Source organism: Anomaloglossus baeobatrachus, chromosome 8 (assembly GCF_048569485.1).
Source record: "Anomaloglossus baeobatrachus isolate aAnoBae1 chromosome 8, aAnoBae1.hap1, whole genome shotgun sequence".
NCBI classification, from domain to species: domain Eukaryota; kingdom Metazoa; phylum Chordata; class Amphibia; order Anura; family Aromobatidae; genus Anomaloglossus; species Anomaloglossus baeobatrachus.
The window spans coordinates 191,473,985-191,494,275 of NC_134360.1; the positions used below are offsets into that span (position 1 = coordinate 191,473,985).

Consider the following 20,291-nt stretch of genomic DNA (forward strand, 5'->3'; position numbering starts at 1 on the left):
CAAGAAATTGCCCGTGCCGCACAAACGATGGGGGCGGGTTCAATCGCAAATGCGATCGCACGAGAAATTGTAAGGTGTAAAGCAGCCTTAAGTTCATGCCAATACCTAGCAACGTCACACAAGAGTGGACCAACAATGCACAGACCACAATCAACCTGATCAACTCTATGTGAAGGAGATGTGTTGCATTGCGTTAGGCAAATGGTGGTCACAAAAACTACTGACTGCCTTTCTGCCCCCACCCCCGGACCCTACCAATACTGTAAAGGCCCCGTCACACGCTACGATATATCTAACGATATTTCGGCGGGGTCACGGAATTTGTGACGCACATCAGGCATCGTTAGAGAAGTCGTAGCGTGTGACATCTCTGAACGACTGTTAACGAGCAAAAATACTCACCTAATCATTGCTCATTGACACGTCGTTCATTTTCATAATGTCGTTCCTCCTTCTGTGTGCCGGTTGTTGATCGTTCCCGAGGCAGCACACATCGCTACGTGAGACACCCCGGGAACGACGAACACAGCTTACCTGCGGCCGCCGGCAATGCGGAAGGAGGTGGGCGAGATGTTACGCCCCGCTCATCTCTGCCCCTATTGGGCGGCCGCTGTGTGACGTCGCTGTGACGCCGAACGTCCCTCCCCCTTCAGGAAGAGAATGTTCGCCGCCCATAGCGACGTCGTTAGGGAGGTAAGTACATGTGACGGGGATTAACGACATTGTGCGCCACGGGCAACGAATTGCCCGTAATGCACAAACGACAGGGGCGGGTGCCATCGCTCATGCGATCGCACGATACATCGTACCGTGTGACGCCGCCTTAAGACTGTACAATTTAGAGAGGCCTCTTATTGTGGCCAGAATAAATTTAGACAAATTTGTGGACACTATTTAAGTGGAAAATACCTTTTGTATATAAAGAAAAACCCTCAGATCTTAGAGTTCATCTCATGAAAAAGGGAAGCAAAAACAAAAGTGTTGCGTTTATATCTTTGTTTAGCGTATTTGAGTTAGTTCACTGGATTTTCCGAACGTGTACAAAAATTTGATTTGCTGCCAAACAAAAGTACTGCAAATTCTCCAACTGCTCTGAAAAGACCTAGTTAACACTGTGAAGTCTCCTTGGACTGTATCCAAAAGTTTTAAAGCTCTTTAATGCAGCCTTAGTAATTTTTCAGCAATAGCAATATCAAAGTGTCTTCATGTCTTCAACATATATGACTATTGGTAAACAGGAGGTAACTGGTAGTAACTAACATCCTGTTTAATAAATCACTGAACTGAAAGACTTTCTTATAATTTTTAAAATAAAAAAAATCCACAAATGATCAATTTTTTGGTAGTGATTCCCTGGCATAGCAATGTTTGTATACGTGCAGTTTATAAGGAATAAGCTTTGGCTGTCTGACTAGTGGTGGTTCAAAAATTATTCTTTTGTTCAAGAGTAGGAAACAGGTGTGGTGCTTGCAAACTGAAAAAGCAATGGCTTAGCCTTTTTTTTAGAAGTCTAAAAATTCTTGAATTATCCCTTTATTCTGGGGTAGCAGCAGGTTTGGTATTTGTTTGTAAACTGAAAAGCAATCTTAGCCAGTGACAATTTTCAAACTTTTTTTTACAGCAGTAAAATTCACAAAAACTAGGGAAAGAAAACTTGTGTTTTGGTTTTCAGTGTGTGAAGCAAGAGGAAGAAGAACCATGGCTTATTTCAACTGTGACAACAAACACACACTTTTTGGCGGTACTAACATTTTTGTTTTAAAAATTGAAAACATTCTTGCCCACTGCACAAAGACAGAATGGCACATAAAAAAATCAATCGCTTTTAACAAACTCCAAAATGTTTCCCTTTTTATGGGATAAGGTTTGTTAATGGCAGAGTGAAGAAACAATGGATTTTCAAACAGCCGTAAAAAATTATCCTTTTTTTGGGAGCAGATTTTTTAATACTTCTATTTACGCAAGGAAGGTTTCCTAGCAGCTATGTAGTGTCGATATAAAAGACAACAGACAAGCAGAAAATGTGTGGGTGTCAGTACACAGTTATAACAACAGCATAATAGTATAAAAGATGATGGAGCAGCAGGAGATGTGAGGCTGTGTAGGACCAGCTCTGGTAGTGGCAAAAATAACCTACCGTACTATAAACCATAATGCACAGGCAGGCAGATGCCAATGCCTCCACTTCTTCATTTCTCTTTTTTATCACATCATCCTTGACTAGGCTAACACTTGTCTCCCTGTTGGAAATATACTTAACTACTGGCCATCTCAAGAACTGCTTTGATTAAGAGTGCCATTAAGGGCTAAGCCACACGGCGAGAAAATCGGTGCGAGTGGAGTGCGATAAAACATCGCATTCCCCTCGGACCAATTCTAGCCTGTGTGTCAGCACACATGGGCGATTATTTTCTCAGCCCTAATCGGACTGAGAAAACAATCGCAGCATGCTGCGATTGTAAGCTGAGTCTCTTTCTCTCGCACCCATTCAAGTGAATGGGGCGAGAGAAAAATCGCACTGCACTCGCGGTACATCGGTGTACTGCTAGTGCAGTGCGAGAATGGCAATACCCGGCTACACAGGAGAGAGGGAGAGAAATCCCTCCCTCCTTTCCTCAGTGCCAGCCCGCCCCCCGCAGCTGAGGTCTGCTCGCACGAACGGACCTCAGTTGCAAGGACACAGGCATGACACTCGGCTCTGCTGTACTGCCAGCACGAGCCGAGTCTCATGCAAGTGGATCGCAGTAGTGCCCGTGTGGCCCCAGCCTAACAATTCAACTGCCAATGCCCATAATATTATTATTGCTACCGGTGCCACTACTAATACCACCACCAACACAACTAGGCAATTCAATCATGTGCTCAACATCCAAATGCTTACTATTCATGTCATCTAATCAACAAAAAGCTGTTGTGAAATATCTATCTTAGCATCTGCAGTGCTACAATGTAGGGGATTAGAGGTCAAAAAAGACAAATGTCATTGAACTAATTTAAAGTCCACTATTGAAAAGACAGCTGAGGAGGAGTGTGCAGAAAATGTACTCAAACTGACAATTTCCCTATTAGAGTTACCACCATTCTGGTGTGACTGAAATGAATGATATAACATAACATATAGTCCATAATGTACTTTGCTCTCTGCCCAATACAGTGGAACCTTGGATTAAGAGTAACTTGGTTTGAGAGCATTTTGCAAGACAAGCAAAGCTTTCTAAAAAAATTTAACTTGGTTTAATTTAAGAGCAATGCTTTGCAATAAGAGCAAATACTCACTGTGCACACTTCTGGTTCTGTCCTTTCACCACGCTCTGACCCGCTCTGGAGGTAAATTTCTGTACATAAGTACTGTATACTATAGACAATATACCATTGTACAGTACAGTATATACTATATAGCATATCTATCAATTTGCATTTGTGGATACAGTATTGTACTTTCTTATTGATAACCAGTGCAGCACATTGCTTGTATTGTACATCCCGCACACCAACAACTCTATTGTAAGCTATTGTGTAGTTTAATTTGTTTTATATGCTTTTACTGTACTGCACCATATTTTGTATTAGTGCACTGTAATAATTTTATATGAATACAGTACATTATATTGTATTACTGTAATAAGTTTGTATAAATACAGTAAATATTTTTGGGTTGCGGAACGAATTGTTTACGTTTCAATTATTTCCTATGGGACAATTCGCTTTGATATAAGAGTAACTTGGTTTAAGAGCGTACTCCCAGAATGAATTATGCTCGTAATCCAAGGTTCCACTGTAATTTGCTTGCCACAAGCAAAAAAAGGAAAATTGTGACCTGTTTGGTAATACTAGAGGCTGCACGGTTGGCGCCAGCACCAGTTACTACATGTAGCTACCAATTTCTTAATATTGCTCGATACCATGGTATAGCTTTTCTTAACTTTTACATTACCCCATTCATTGCTACATTAATTTTTCATCTTACCATGCAACTTTTTTGAACTCCAAGAATTGATAGATACATGCACTCCCCCCCTCAAAAAAAAAGCAATGGCAATAGGTTTTAGTATTGGTATGTGGTGTCCGCACAACAAACTAGACTAATATAACAGGTGTGCAAAAGATAAGTAATTTTTGGCATGCACACTTTATGATGTACTCACAGAATTATTAATTTTATTTTCGACAATATTAGTGGTCTGCTTCTGCTCGATAGTAAAAATATGTATAATTGAAATGCAGAAGCAATACTACTACCTATCTCTCCCCATCAATTAAATCTCTATATTATTCTCTTTTGTTCATACACTTATCTTCTTCAGTGCTGTGATATAACACACACACACACACACACACACACACACACGCTGTATACCAGTCTGTGTGTTTCACACCCTATATGGTGTGTTGGGAGCTGTGATGTCCTCTCACAGATTCACCACCAAATGGCTGCTGCATTTCCTGACTCTTCTTTTATACAGGCTTTGATAGTACCTCCTTAATGACTGTACCCATATGGTGAAATTATGTGAGCTTTAAGGCCGCTTTACACGCAACAACATCGCTAACGAGATGTCGTTGGGGTCATGGAATTCGTGACGCACATCCGGCCTCGTTAGCGACGTCGTTGCGTGTGAAACGCACGAACGACCGTTAATGATCAAAATTACTTACCTAATCGTTGATCGTTGACGCGTCGTTCCTTTCCCGATTATCGTTGCTGTTGCAGGACGCAGGTTGTTCGTCGTTCCTGCGGCAGCACACATCGCTATGTGTGACACCGCAGGAACGAGGAACATCACCTTACCTGCGGCCGCCCGCAATGAGGAAGGAAGGAGGTGGGCGGGATGTTCGGGCCGCTCATCTCTGCCCCTCCGCTTCTATTGGGTGGCCGCTTAGTGACGCCGCTGTAACGCCGAACGAACTGCCCCCTTAGAAATTTGGCGGTTCGCCGGCCACAGCGACGTCGCTAAGCAGGTATGTGTGACGGGGACTAACGATATTGTGCGCCACGGGCAGCGATTTGCCTTTGACGAACAAACGACGGGGACGGGTGCGATCGGCAGCGACATAGCTAGCGATGTCGCTGTGTGTAAAGTGGCCGATGTAATCTTCTGCAATAGCTACAATGGCGGCAGCCTTTTTAGGCGATTTATACAAGTCAAGTAGCAATTGTTTGAAATCGCTGTAAGTAGAGAATTCCTAAACATTTTACACAAGTTCAACATGAATTGGAACGATTCACTCATGTTTTGTTGGTTCTAGTTTTAAAAGCTAATCTGCACTGTGTGTGAGCTAGACAAAAAATATTATTACCTCATCTATAAGAAAAAGACGTACAAGCTGAACCAAGGTGTTGTCCCTCCATTTCCTTGTCATACTGTCCCATTTCTCCTAAAGGAAATTAATTATATATATGTACGTTAGATATAAACACATCAAATAAAACCACAAAGATAATTGAAGACGTTTTATGTAGTGTAGAATACTGAAAGACTCAGATAGCTCATAGTATTTGATTTTGGCTAGTTACACGTCTCAACTTAGATATACACCGGAACAAAACGTTTTGCCTGTTTTCAGGAGCTTCTGCAGCTCCTTAAGCAAACAGTGGGGCTGATTTACTAAAGCTGTCTTTTATACAGTGCAAACAGAGAAGACAGTCTTAAACTGTGCCATCAAAGTACCGTATCTTATGCGATTTGATAAATGTGATATTTTTAAGACTATGTTCATATGTCCAGTAATCATGTTAGGCTGGATCCAGCAGTACAACTTTTTTGTCAGCGGATTGCTGCTGGATCCGTTCTAACTGATGATTACTGGATATGTGAACTTAGCCTAACACTGTCTAGTCTAAGTTTATACTATTTCCTAGTTGGCTTCTGTTGGTCCATAAGGTTACTGTCATGCTTCTGCTGTGCGGAGCAAGTTGCACACTTGTGATGCTCTGCCACGCTCTCCTGAACCATGGAGCCGGCAGTTACATGTTTCCTTTGTGCAGATCACTTTGCATTTGGAGACACTCTCCTGTGTTTCTTTGAGCACTTGCTGAAAGGTTGCTTGACAGCACAGGTTTCCATGTTGGTTCTGGGAGGTGCTTACTCAGGTGCTCCTCGCTTCTGGTAATTGTTCTGTTTTATTACTGAGCATGCTCTCCCAGCACGTCGTCAGTCGTACCCTCTGGTTCTGCAGTTGTGCTCTTGACTTGTGTTTGTGCTTGTGCTCTGATCTAGGCTCTTGACCCCGGACTGTTTATTGACACCTCTCTGTCGTTACCTCATGGCTTCTGACCTTGAACCATTACCTGATCACGTCTCCCTCTGCTTCTTGACTCGAATAAGTACTTTCCTAGAATTCTGAGCCTCGGCCTGTGACTTGACTACATTTCTGCTTACTCTCTGAGGTCCTGTTGTGTCTTACTACCCTTTCGTCCATATTGTCTGTAAGTAGTGACTAGCATCACAGTTACATTTCTTGGTGCATCAAGCCTCTTTCCCCATCCACTTTTTTATATGCCGTAGCCCTCATCAAGTATCTTGAAAATTTGTAAAGAATGTGTTTAAAACGCATAATAAATATTTGGTAATACATGGAAGACTGTTTTTTTGGCACAAAGGATGGAACATTTTTAGCACATGTACAAATAAATCAGTGCCAGTGTTCTATAAATTTTGCAGAAAAGACAAGTATTAAAAGTGTATTCTCAGGTCAGTATGTAATTGCATATAGCTAGGAAATGCACTCACTTAAAGCGTAACCTTCGTTTTAATTTTTATTTCAGAAATGAAAAGTAGACATGAAAATAACCAACTTTGTAATACCAAATTTTTCGGACTATAAGATGCACCTAAGTTTTAGAGGAGGAAGACAGGATAAAAAATGGAAGCGAATAATGTGGCTATGACGCACTGTTATTTGGGGGATCTGCTGCTGACTCTGCTATGGGGGTAATTTTCACCAATTCTGTACTAATGTCCCCATCCTGGGCACCTTCCAGGTATATATGTCCCCCATCCTGGTCTATATGTTCCCCATCCTTGTCCCATCCTGGTATATATGATCCCCATCCTGGTATATATAATCCCCATCATGGACCTATCCTGGTGTATACGCCTCTCATCATGCCATACTCATAAAAAATAAACAATTCTACTCACCTTCCATCCACTCCCCCAGTCCTTGGAGTCCTCTTCTGATGCCTAAAACTGACTTCAGAGTGTAAGGGCGGATTTGCACGTTGCGACATTGAACGGGGTCAAATCGAAAGTGACGCACATACGGCGTCGCAGTCGATATCGCAACGTGTAAAACCTTTTTGATACGATAAACGAGCGCAAAAGCGTCGTTATCGTATCATCGCTGCAGCCTCCGACATTTCCATAATGCCGGTGCAGCGACAGGTGCGATGTTGTTCCTCGTTCCTGCGGCAGCACACATCGCTGTGTGTAAAGCCGCAGGAGCGAGGAACATCACCTTACCTGCCTCCCGGCTGCAATGAGAAGGACGGAGGTGGGCGGGATGTTTACATCCTGCTCATCTCCGCCCCTCCACTTCAATTGGCCGCCTGCCGTGTGACGTCGCTGTGACGCCGCACGACCCGCCCCCTTAGGAAGGAGGCGGGTCGCCGGCCAGAGGGACGTCGCACGGCAGGTATGTGCGTGTGAAACTGCCGTAGCGATAATAATCGCTACGGCAGCTTTCACTAGATATTGCACGTGTGACGGGGGCGGGACTACACATTGTTACCGATGTCGCAGCGTGCAAAGCCCGCCTAAGTGTGATGCCCCAGGAGTGCTGATCTTGTTCAGGGACACCACAGGGCTTGTTCAATATGGCGAACAGGTAATGTCAGTTTTTATATGTCGTGACGCCACTCACGGCTTGCGGTCAGGGATGTGGATGACCGCCGCTGCAGGTTTTATGAGGGGGTCTGCAGCCAGATGATGTAGCCTCCCATGAGTGAGGCAGGCCCCAAGGGGTCGGGTGAGCAGGGTAGCGGGTCCCGGAATAATACAGGCTAAGTCCAAAAGTCTTTTAACTGGTTTTCACTCACTTCAGATGTTGTTGTGAGCTGACCCGGGCGTTACTGTGATTAACCAGGTAAGACCAGGGTTCCTTCGGGCCAGTCTGAGGGTAACCTGTTAGCTCGCCTTCCTAGCACGCTGTGTTCGGATAACCCCCTGAGGAGGAGTACCATGGGGGTCTATCCAGGGAGTCGCTACTGCCTTTTCTCCCCTGTATTCGGCCCGTTTGCTGGCAGCATGGATCAAGTGAAATGGCTCCAGGCTCTGTCCCCTTATGGGTCCCTGCGTTGCTGCTGAGGCACGGACTCTGTAAGGTTGGTGAGGTACGGTTGTAGTTCCCCTCACCGGCAGGTTTAGCAGGTAGTTAAACTGAAGTCTGCTCTAGGGACCTGTACCACGTACGTGCCTAGTCACCAGGAGCACCGTACTCTCTCTACCAGGTGACCGTTCTCCCTCGCTAACCATTACTACCCCATGCAGGGTCTGACTAGTGGCCGCGCGCGTATCCCTCTCGCGACCGCCGCTCACCACCACCAGACTGGCTCTCCTCCCTATCCTGACAACCTCTGCACTCTCTAGCTCCCAGCCCCTCTGGTACACTCCTTGACAAGATTTGAAAACCAGCCCCCTCCAGAGACTGCCCAAGGGTCCCATCTACTGGTGTGGGAGAACTGGTTGCTATGTGTCTGTGCGTACGCACCTCGTTCTGGCCCTTAGGACTACCTGGAAGTACTGTCCCAGCATGGGTGCAATACTCAGTGGTGCCTTACCGGGTCAGGGGCGCCACATTCCCCCTTGGTTATCAACAGCACGTCCTCGGGCTGCTACGATAAGAAAAACATAACACAAGTTTTTCCAGCACAGGGGAGATATTTACATGTAAACATACCAGGTACCATACCACCACCACCCACCACCCACGAGTCTTTAACCCAAGACCCGAATACAGAGTAATCACCAGTCCTTTTGGTGACCTGGTCTCGGCCTGGTCCGCCGTAAACCATTCTGGCGACAGTCCTCCTTGTCCTGGTGGCGTAGGGTAGGCCCCATAAACTGGCCTACCTGCTTCGTTTCTTTGTGCTGGAGAGCAGGCCCCATAAACAGGCGTGCTCCCTTGGTGGTGCAGAGCCATGCCCCATCAACAGGCAGACTCTGGGGTTGGTACCACTGGGGTAACTATGTACACTGCGAGAGTTTGTGGTTATAGCCAGTTCATAACCTGTGGTCCGAGGAGTCCAAAATGGCCGCTGTCAGAGGCAGACGTGGATGTGGGAGCTCCTGAACTATCAACAGGCATCCCTGCTCCCCGACGGAAAATACACCCGTCTGGCTCCCCCATCCAGGTCCCCAGAACGCCACAAGAGGGGAGAGACCCTCATTTTTCGGCTGCACCCACAAGGACACCTCCTAGGAACCATCCAAAGCTGTGGCCAGACAGGGCACTGGAGGTGGCAAGGCCCGAGAAGCGTGGTCGCAGAGAACCGCAGGCACCCGCCGGAGGAAATATAGAGATTACCAGGGGGCTCAGAAGGAGCGGACTGAAGCCAGAAAGCCTGACGGTCCTCACCTCCCCTCATCCCGGACCAGTCTAGCCCGACGCCCCGAGCTACAGCGGGTGAAGAGCCGCCGCCATCTTAATTTAACATCCGCCCGGCCCTGAGGAAGGTAAGTGCTAAGACCACACAGGCCGCGGGAGCAAGCCGGAAGGCCTGCAGAGACCGAGAGCCCCGACACTCACCAGATTGTTGGACGGCGGGACCGGAGTGAGGGATCTGCGAGCCGCGTGGGATCTTGGAGAGGCCGCGTGGAGTTCCTGGGACGCGGCGTGAGATCTCGCGGCGGCTGTGAGCGGCGCTTCGGGAGATTCTGCAGTGCCCGGGGAGAAGACTTGGCGGTGAGAACCTTTTTATCGTCCGGCCACACGCCCGCTCCTCTCCCGCACCGGAGCCCCGGGTCCAGCCTGCAGTGTCTCTCGGGCCCAGTAGCGGGCACCCGGCACCCCGACGCCCCCCTCCATAGCTTTCCCGCGTGGCTCAGCGGCCGGTCACGCTGCTGAGTGTTGAGACACAGGGAGCGCAGGGGCCAGTGCTGAGTGGGAGACGCCAGACAAAGTCCCCCTACACTGGAATTCTGTCTGGTGGAGGGTGAAGATAGGGGAACGAACCCTGTTTAAGGGGACCCCTTCTCAAAATAACCCAGGGACATTAAGAGCCATAGGGGGTTGCTCTGTACCCCTCCACATTACAGGGTGCTCTGTCGGCTCGGGTTTGGGCCTCCACAACTTGGCAACTTGGCCAGCGGCAAGCAAAATTTATTAAGATCCGGCTCCACACACCATTACGGGCACCAAGGCTACAAGAGAGGCCCTTTGGTGGAGATGATATAGAGAGGGGTCACACAGACGTACCTCTAGCATAGAGACACTCTCTTGTCGCCTCCTTCCCCCTCTTTGAGGGAGTACAATGTTCTAAAATCAGTGCTGCCTGGAGGGAGTAGAGTGGCCTAACCCCTACTATTCACTCACTTAAGCATAAAACCACGTATGTCTGACTTTAACATGGTCAAAATCGGCAACGCACGAGCCAGTTCTCTGCCCAGACCAGTTAAATCCACTACCCAGGCTGATGTCGATAAGTTTCTCAAAAAACACCTACATACAGCTGATGCTAAAACAGACAGCCCCCAAAGCACGTCTACTAATGATGTACAAGATATGGATGACGATGAAAGTGACACTGAAGGTGCTGATAATAGCAAGAGTCTTCCCATTTCAAGATCTTTTATAAAACGGATCCTCAAAAATGCGCTGGAACCGGTGGCAAGGGAGCTATCAGATATTAAACAAGAAATCGGCCAAATTGGACACAGAGTGGAAACCCTGGAAGCGGCCCAAGCCACATTAACCTCCACTTCCAACACTGTCATCTCCTGCCTTCGCCAACAGGAGGACAATATCAATCAAATTCATGCCATCCTGGAAGATCATGACAACAGAGAAAGGCGAAACAATCTCAGATTAAAGGGACTTCCAGAATCGGTAGCAAATGAAGCTTTGATCCCGACCCTACAGGGCATCTTCTCTGACCTGATGGACTCTGACCCTGCTCCAACAATGGAACTGATAAGAGCTCATAGATCTTTGAGACCCCGACCCAAACAAGGGGAACCCCCAAGGGATGTCATATGCCGCTTCCTGGATTACCGAATTAAAGAACTTATTCTTAAAAAAGCCAGAGAAGCGGAGTCTATAAGTCATGAAGGCTCTAAAATTCTGATTTTCCAGGACCTTGCTTCCACCACCCTGACCAAAAGGAGATTGCTACAACCCGTCACAACAGTGTTACGCCAACGCCAGTTTCCGTACCGCTGGTTATATCCATTTGGCATCGCTATATCTGCTAATGGAAAACACTACCAAGCCAAAACTTCTGCGGAGATAAGGCGGATTTGTGAAGATCTGGGGATCACGTTGGAGAAATACCCGGAGCTGGAAATCCATCGATCGGCTTCTACACTACAAATGCTTCCAGATCCGGCACCATGGCATAGTCTCACCCCAAAGACCCACAGATCCAGACGCAAAGCGGCGAAGAAACTCCAGATGAACTCTGAGGGCGAGCCCCCCTGAAGGGGCCTTTGAGTGGGTCTGTTGTTGCACACAACTGATTATGCTAGTTAAAACATGAAGTTATTATAGGGGTTTTGCACCTATTGCTCCCTCTTGATGCACACTCTTACTTGTTTGAATTTCAAATAGTTGAAAATGTTGATACTAATACCCTGTTCTCCTCTGAACCTCTCTCTACCCCCTAGTCTTTCTATCTCTTCTTCTCTCCTATTGGTCATAGGTCTGGTCCATTCATCCCGATGGAAAAAGAACAGAATGTCCTTCCGCTTGTATTACCATGGCATTACATCATAAGGTATTTACGGCGATAAGCCTCAATGCACATGGGTTAAATTCCCCCATACAAAGGTCACAGACTCTACATAGCCTACAAAAGAAGCACGCAGACATGATATTCTTCCAAGAAACGCATTTCCGCGAAGGCAAAATCCCAAGCTTTAACAAAGCACACTACAACACCTGGTTCCATGCCCCCTCCCCACGGAAAGGTTCTAGAGGGGTCTCCATAGCCCTTGCTAAAGATATACCCTTCCTAGCTCAAGATGTCGCTATTGACCCAGAGGGCCGGTTCATTTTCGTTAAGGGTATATTAGCCGGCTCTATGGTAACCCTAGGGAATGTATATGCCCCAAATGTCAAACAGATTCGTTGGTTGATGTCCACACTCAAAAAATTCCGCGTTTTTTCAGAAGGTACTCCAATATTGTGCGGTGATTTTAATGTGGCTTTGGAACCTAAACTAGACTCCACTGCAAAAAAAAGTCACCTCTCTTTAAGGGACCTATCTCGGATTAAATGCTCTCTCCTTTCCCTCTCTCTGATAGATATCTGGCGCTACCAACATCCCACAACCAAAGACTTTACATTCTTCTCTAATCCTCATAAATCATACCACAGACTAGACTACATTTTTCTACCTAGGCATCTACTACCTAATGTCAATGACTCAGAGATCCAATCAACACCTTACTCCGACCATGCTTATGTCTCAGTCAGTTTCTCACTCCTGAGGCCGTATTGGCTCCACCGTACGTGGAGATTGAATGAATCAATTCTCTCCTCGGAAGAAAATAAGAAACGCATATCTGAATGTCTCCGTAATTATTTTGCAGAGAACAAGACACAAGATATTGCGGCCCCAATGTTGTGGGAAGCGCATAAGACGGTCATTAGGGGAGAATTGATCTCCATTTCCTCACACCTCAACAAGCAGAGGAAATCGTTCTTGCAGACTTTGTATGCTGAGATTGCCACGTTGGAGGCTCAGCATAAAAAGTCCCTATCCCAACAGACATTAGAACAACTGACTGCGAAACGTATAGAACTTAGGGATATGCTCAATAAACAGTCGGCTAAATTTTATCTCGGTTGGAGGAATCGTATGTTCCTCCATGGGGATAAAGCCTCTAAACTTATGATGTCCCTGATAAAAAAAAAGACAGGCTCGCACTTTTATACATGCAATTAAAACCTCACAGGGCCATCGTACGCAAGACTATTCCCAAATCTCGGACGAATTCCTTCGTTTTTTATAAAAATTTATATCAAATTCGGCCAGAAGAGTCGGCAACAGAAAGGGACAAGAGGAAATGTGGTATACAAAACTACTTAGCTAAATTAAATCTCCCGAAACTCTCTAAAATACAGCAGGCGACCCTGGGAAAACCGTTCTCTCGAGCTGAGGTTCAGTCCATCCTGTCCAGGAGCCCCGTGGGGAAGGCTCCAGGTCCAGATGGCCTTCCCATTATCTATTATAAAAATTTTTTTGACATCCTGGGGGAACACCTCTTAGCATCATGCAACGCTCTACTACACGGCGATCCTATACCCAAGCAAGCACTAGAGGCGCATATATCATTAATACACAAAGACGGGAAAGATCCGGAGTGTTGTGGAAACTATAGGCCCATCTCACTCTTGAATGTGGACCTAAAGATATATGCTAGCTTAATTGCTAACCGAGTGGCGGGTATCCTTCCAGATCTCATCTCCCCTGAACAATCGGGATTTGTTAGAGGTAGAGAGGGGAAGGATAACGCGCTAAGAGTAATAAACTTAATGCAACACGCCAGGACCCATAAGCTGCCTCTGGTGCTGCTGGGAACGGACGCTGAGAAGGCGTTTGACAGGGTGGACTGGACCTTCTTGCAGGGGACGCTGGAGGCCTTCCATTTTCCTCCAGATACCATACGCGCAATCCTACAGATGTACACATCCCCCACGGCCAGGATTAAGATAAACAATACTCTCACCGACCCCCTCGACATTAAAAATGGCACAAGGCAGGGATGCCCCTTATCCCCCTTACTCTTTGTCTTGGTCATGGAGCCACTGCTAACTTCCATCCAGCAGGACCGGGAAATCGAGGGGTTCAACCTGCAGGGAGTTCACCACAAGTCTGCCGCCTTTGCCGACGACTTGTTGGTGGTAATGTCCAGGCCGGAAAGGAGTTTCCCTGCCTTTATGAAATTACTAGAGGAATACGGCCACTGGTCTAACTTCAAAATTAACCTATCTAAATCAGAAGCATTAATATCGCCAGTAAAGTTACTAAGTCTCTCCAAAACTCGTTTCCTTTTCGATGGCCAAATAGTCACATAACATACCTAGGCATTAAGCTAGGGAAAACCTTCAAGTCCTTGTTTGATCTCAACTACAAGCCCCTTCTTCCTAATCTTACCGCACAAATAGCCTCGTGGAAGGCTCCCTTTCTTTCGTGGATGGGCCGGAAAAACTTAATTAAAAGCATTATACTCCCAAAGTTTATCTACCTCTTTTAAATGTTACCCATACCAATTCCCACAGCTTTTCTCTCTCAATGTAACTCTTTAATCTCCAACTACGTCTGGAATAAACATAAACCGAGAATCAACTTTCAAACATTGAACCTTCCAAAAGACAAAGGGGGCATGGGATTACCCAATATATCGTTATATTACCAAGCCGCCGTCCTTTCCAGAACGGTAGACTGGATCAGACGCCCACCGAGTAAATTGTGGATATCTATAGAAGAATACCTAGCCCCCACCCCTCTACGAGCTATGTTACTTTCCCCTCCTAACCAGAAAGATAAAAGAACCATTACAAATGAACTAACGAGAACTCTTTTGCACAAATGGAAGGAAAATAGGGAGATATTGGCCCCACCTCTTTCCCCTCTAACCCAAGTTTCAGACATACTAGACGCTGATGTAAATCAAGCCGCGTCCACGAAGGCCACATTCCTGACCAATGTGAATGTTCCGTTAGCTGATCTTTTGGTAGATGGCTCTTTGATATCTGAACAGGAGATGTGTACGAACCCTTTCCTCGCTAGGCTCACATTTCTCCATCATACGAAATTAAAACATGTGATCCACCCATTATTACCTCATACCCATCTCGACAGACCTTTAACTACATTTGAATCTTTCTGCATGCAAACCCGGGCCCCCAGAAAAATTCTTTCTAATCTATACCATACCCTGCTTACAAAAAAACTGGTGGTAAAGAGAGCATATATACTAAGATGGGAAAGGGACCTGAAAACTACATTTACCGATTTACAAACGAGCCAAATTTATAATGCCTCACACGGTCCGTCATGTTGAGTGAGAGTTCAAGAGAATTCTTTCAAAGTGATTGCGAGATGGTACATTGTCCCCACCTCGTCTAGTACGTGGAGCTCTTCCACCTCAGAACAATGCTGGCGATGCGAGAGGGACAAAGGAACATATTTACATGTGTGGTGGGAATGTCCGATTATCCAGACCTTCTGGCGGATAGCATCACAGTTAATATTTGACCTCACAGGCAAAAAGGGGGTCCTGGACCCTAGACAAATGCTTCTGAACTTCCCAATGTGGCCTAAAGATAAAGCTACTTCGAAACTAGCGTCATTTGTAGGCTCAGCTTGTAAACTTCTCATTGCCCAATTGTGACGCACAACGAAAATTCCCACTCTCACGCAGCTCTTGCTGAAGATTGATCAATTATATCATGTTGAAGAACTTTCGGCCCTTTCACGTCAGAATGTGCTCTCTTTCCACCAGGTTTGGAAGGCTTGGCAGGCCTATAAGTCTAAACCCCAATTTTCAGTAGTTACTTCGCAGACGGCAACATAGGGGAATGTGAGTCATCCTACCCCCCTCCAATGAGATGAAGGACAGCTGTCTGACCATCCCTACCACGGAATGAGTGGACCCAAGACCAAAATCCTCTCCTTTCCCCTTTCTCTTCTATCCCTTCCCCTTCTCTCTCCGTCTCTTGAACCCATTAACTCTAATCCCTTAACTGAATTTCATGCGATATAAATTCGCTCTTCTAGATTCTAGCTACCCCCCCTACCCCTAGTTCCTATGGTACTTACTGTTAAAAATTGTTTCATATTAATCCAGAAACCAGGCTAATAATCTAGATCGGACTTCCCCACAGCCGGATGGCTAAGTCTATTATTTGGATAAGCTCAGACAACACATAAGTAGTCTGAGTCGTGCAGATAAAATGGGAAGCATACGATAAAGGTGCAATAATATTAGTTAAGACTGTGATTTCTGTTGACTGTGTATTCTTATTTTTTGCTTCAATAAACAAAACATTAAAACAAACATAACCTGTGGTCCATGTAAAGTGAACATAACCTGGTGCTAAGAATATTTGAAGAGTTCACGCAAAAGTCCTTGCGGGCACATTTTACTTAAACGTTACTTTAACTTTCATAAAACATTTTAAACTATACTTTTTCTATTGACTAAATTGACTAAACTAAATTGAGTAAACTATACTTTTTCTATATTCCAAACAATTTAAATAGACTAGATTGACTTCCGCCTTCCAAGGTCAGTGCTTGATACTTGGAGGTCGTGTCATGGGCATCCCCTGGTAGTTGTGACAATGGTGACCTGGTCAAAGCGGTGGGGGTGGAGCCTGGGCTCACTGAGGTTCCCCTTGGACATGGCACCCCATCCAAAGCGAACCAGCCTCTCTCCCCCATGTGCCGCGTAAATTCCACCACGTCCTCCATGTACAGGTCACAGCCAGGGTGATCCCACTGCAAATGGGATTGCACGTCCCGCCGGGATACAAAGAAGGGAATTTTGTTTACTTACCGTAAATTCCTTTTCTTCTAGCTCCAATTGGGAGACCCAGACAATTGGGGTGTATAGCTTCTGCCTCCGGAGGCCACACAAAGTATTACACTAAAAGTGTAAAGCCCCTCCCCTTCTGCCTATACACCCCCCGTGCATCACGAGTTCCTCAGTTTTAGTGCAAAAGCAAGAAGGAGGAAAGCAAATAAATTGGTTTAAAGTAACTTCAATCCGAAGAATCTCAGGGAACTGAAACCATTCAACATAAACAACGTGTGTACACGAAAAAACAACAGGGCGGGTGCTGGGTCTCCCAATTGGAGCTAGAAGAAAAGGAATTTACGGTAAGTAAACAAAATTCCCTTCTTCTTTGTCGCTCCATTGGGAGACCCAGACAATTGGGACGTCCAAAAGCAGTCCCTGGGTGGGTAAAATAATACCTCATAATAGAGCCGTAAAACGGCCCGTTCCTACAGGTGGGCAACCGCCGCCTGAAGGACTCGTCTACCTAGGCTGGCATCCGCCAAAGCATAGGCATGCACCTGATCGTGTTTGGTGAAAGTGTGCAGGCTCGACCAGGTAGCCGCCTGGCACACCTGCTGAGCCGTCGCCTGGTGCCGTAAAGCCCAGGACGCACCGACGGCTCTGGTAGAATGGGCCTTTAGCCCTGAGGGAACCGGAAGCCCAGAAGAACGGTAGGCTTCAAGAATTGGTTCCTTGATCCACCGAGCCAGGGTGGATTTGGAAGCCTGTAACCCCTTACGCTGACCAGTGACAAGGACAAAAAGTGCATCCGAGCGGCGCAGAGGCGCCGTACGGGAAATGTAGATTCTGAGTGCTCTCACCAGATCTAACAAATGCAAATCCCTTTCACATTGATGAACTGGATGAGGACAAAAAGAAGGCAAGGAGATATCCTGATTGAGATGAAAGGTGGATACCACCTTAGGAAGGAATTCCGGAACCGGGCGCAGCACCACCTTGTCCTGGTGAAACACCAGGAAAGGGGCTTTGCATGACAGCGCTGCTAGCTCAGACACTCTCCGAAGTGAGGTGACTGCTACTAGGAAGACCACTTTCTGCGAAAGGCGAGAAAGAGAAATATCTTTCAAAGGTTCAAAGGGTGCCTTCTGAAGGGCCAGCAGAACCCTGTTCAGATCCCAGGGTTCTAACGGCCGCCTGTAAGGAGGAACAATGTGACAAACCCCTTGCAGGAACGTTCCATCCGACATAGTCAGCAGCTGCTGTTGACCAAGCTGTGGAGCTAATGCGTGGATGTCTGACCTCCTTCGCACAAAGCATGTAAACTGAGGAACCCGTGATGCACGGGGGGTGTATAGGCAGAAGGGGAGGGGCTTTACACTTTTAGTGTAATACTTTGTGTGGCCTCCGGAGGCAGAAGCTATACACCCCAATTGTCTGGGTCTCCCAATGGAGCGACAAAGAAAATCCCCTCTTTTACTCCTGCTTCCACAATAAAACCCCACCCCTTACGGCAATTGAACTCTTCCACTACTCCTAGGTGGAGGGGACCTCGAGACCGGTATCCGGCTCGCCGCAGGGACTGCTTTTCTTGCAGGTCCCTGGCCTCCAACTGCTCACTCCCCGGGATGGGCTCCACAAGGAGGCGTGGGCGACCGCCTCTCACCCATCGTCGATCTCTGCGGGCTTGCGACGTTGAAATGGCCCTGGGGTGGGCCTCCCTCCGCAGTGACATCACCTGGTCATCAGCAGGCCACCAGGTGAGTGAAGCACTCCACATGTCTTCCTCCCTCCTGAGGTTTGGTGCGAACTGGTTAAGTCGGGTAGATGATGGGGTGGCGGTTGCCACTGGTTGCAAGACCTGTTCTCCCTCCCTGGCGGAGGGTGCTGCGACCTCTTCCGGTCGGCGGGGGGACAGCAGCGCCACCTTGGCTTTAGGTAAACCAACATGGTCTCCCTCTCTTACAGAGGGTGCTGCGACCTCCTCTGGTCGGATACGTGGCAGCTCTGGGGTCGAGCCTTCGGCAGCCGGGCAGGATGGTGGTAGGACTTCAGGATCCCTCTCCAGCGGAGAGGGTGCTGCGACCGCTTCATGTCGGGTAAGCGGCGGCTCGATGACCGGGCCTTTAGCAACCAGGAGAGCCGAGGACAGGGCACCTGGACCCCTCTCCAGCAGAGAGGGTACTGCGACCGCTTCAGGTCGGGACGGCGTGGGCGTCGCGCCGGGTTCTGATGGTAGCGCCGGCGGGATCAGCACACCAGGTAAGGAAGGAGTAGCATCGGGCTGGAGACATTCAGTGGCGGGGTCTCTGTCACTGGCAGTGGTTTGGGCTGAGCATGGGCGGCGCCTCCAGGCGGTCCCCTCTGCATGGACAGCCATAGACTTCGGATCGCCACCAGCATTCTGTTTCTCCAGGCAGCTACTTCCCATCTCCGCTGCTCCTCCATGCAGTCAGCAATCCTCTCAACCTCCGCTTCTAGCTCCTCCGCCGTCATGGGCCTTGGCCAGCCCTGCTGCCTCTGATCACCCTCTGCCGACGCCATCTTGCTCCTTCCCTCGCTCATCAGCTTCCCCTCAGGTTTTGGCCTTAGTTTCGTTTCTACTCCCACAGGGCTGGGTCGACCCAGCAGTCCGGGGACAGATCAGCCCCCATCTCCTCCTCCGTGGGCTGTTACTTCGTCTACATGAGCTACAGTCTTTTGAATGGCGCGCTTTCAACGGTGGCAAAAAATGGCGGCAGTTCAAATTTTTCAATCGGACCGCCGAGGCACACTGTCACCCGTCTGAACGGGTCTAGTTCAGGATCCTGTTCGTGACGCCAAAAAGAGATGTGACGCCCCAGGAGTGCTGATCCTGTTCTGGGACACCACAGGGCTTGTTCAATATGGCGAACAGGTAATGTCAGTTTTTATATGTCGTGACGCCACTCACGGCTTGCGGTCAGGGATGTGGATGACCGCCGCTGCGGGTTTTACGAGCGTCTGGGGCTCATGGGGTCTTCAGCCAGATGATGTAGCCTCCCGTGAGTGAGGCAGGCGCCAGGTGCTCGGGTGAGCAGGGTAGCGGGTCCCGGAATAATACAGGCTGAGTCCAAAAGCCTTTTAACTGGTTTTCACTCACTTCAGATGTTGTTGTGAGCTGACCCGGGCGTTGCTGTGATTAACCAGGTAAGACCAGGCTTCCTACGGGCCAGTCTGAGGGCAACCTGTTAGCTCGCCTTCCTAGCACTCTGTGTTCGGATAACCCCCTGACGGGGAGTACCATGGGGGTCTATCCAGGGAGTCGCTACTGCCTTTTCTACCCTGTGTTCGGCCCGTTTGTCGGCAGCGTGGACCAAGTGAGATGGCTCCAGGCTTTGTCCCCTTATGGGTCCTTGCGTTGCTGCTGAGGCTCGGACTCTGTAAGGTTGGTAAGGTACTTGTAGTTCCCCTCACCGGCAGGTTTAGGAGGTAGTTAAACTGGAGTCTGCTCTAGGGACCTGTACCCCGTACGTGCCTAGTCACCAGGAGCACCGTACTCTCTCTACCAGGTGACCGTTCTCCCCCGCTAACCGTTACTACCCCGTGCAGGGTCTGACTAGTGGCCGCGCGAGTATCCCTCTCGCG

The 20,291-nt window shown here is 47.7% G+C and overlaps 1 protein-coding gene across 2 annotated transcripts in view; it reads right to left on the reverse strand.

The window, feature by feature from the left end:
• The window catches only part of HFM1 (helicase for meiosis 1), a 276,350-nt gene that overhangs the window by 181,688 nt on the left and 74,371 nt on the right, over positions 1-20,291 (reverse strand). For both annotated transcript variants that reach the window (XM_075321028.1, XM_075321027.1), the window contains exon 9: positions 5,299-5,376. In XM_075321028.1, coding sequence (XP_075177143.1) covers positions 5,299-5,376 — 78 coding nt within the window. The remainder of the gene's footprint in view (positions 1-5,298; positions 5,377-20,291) is intronic.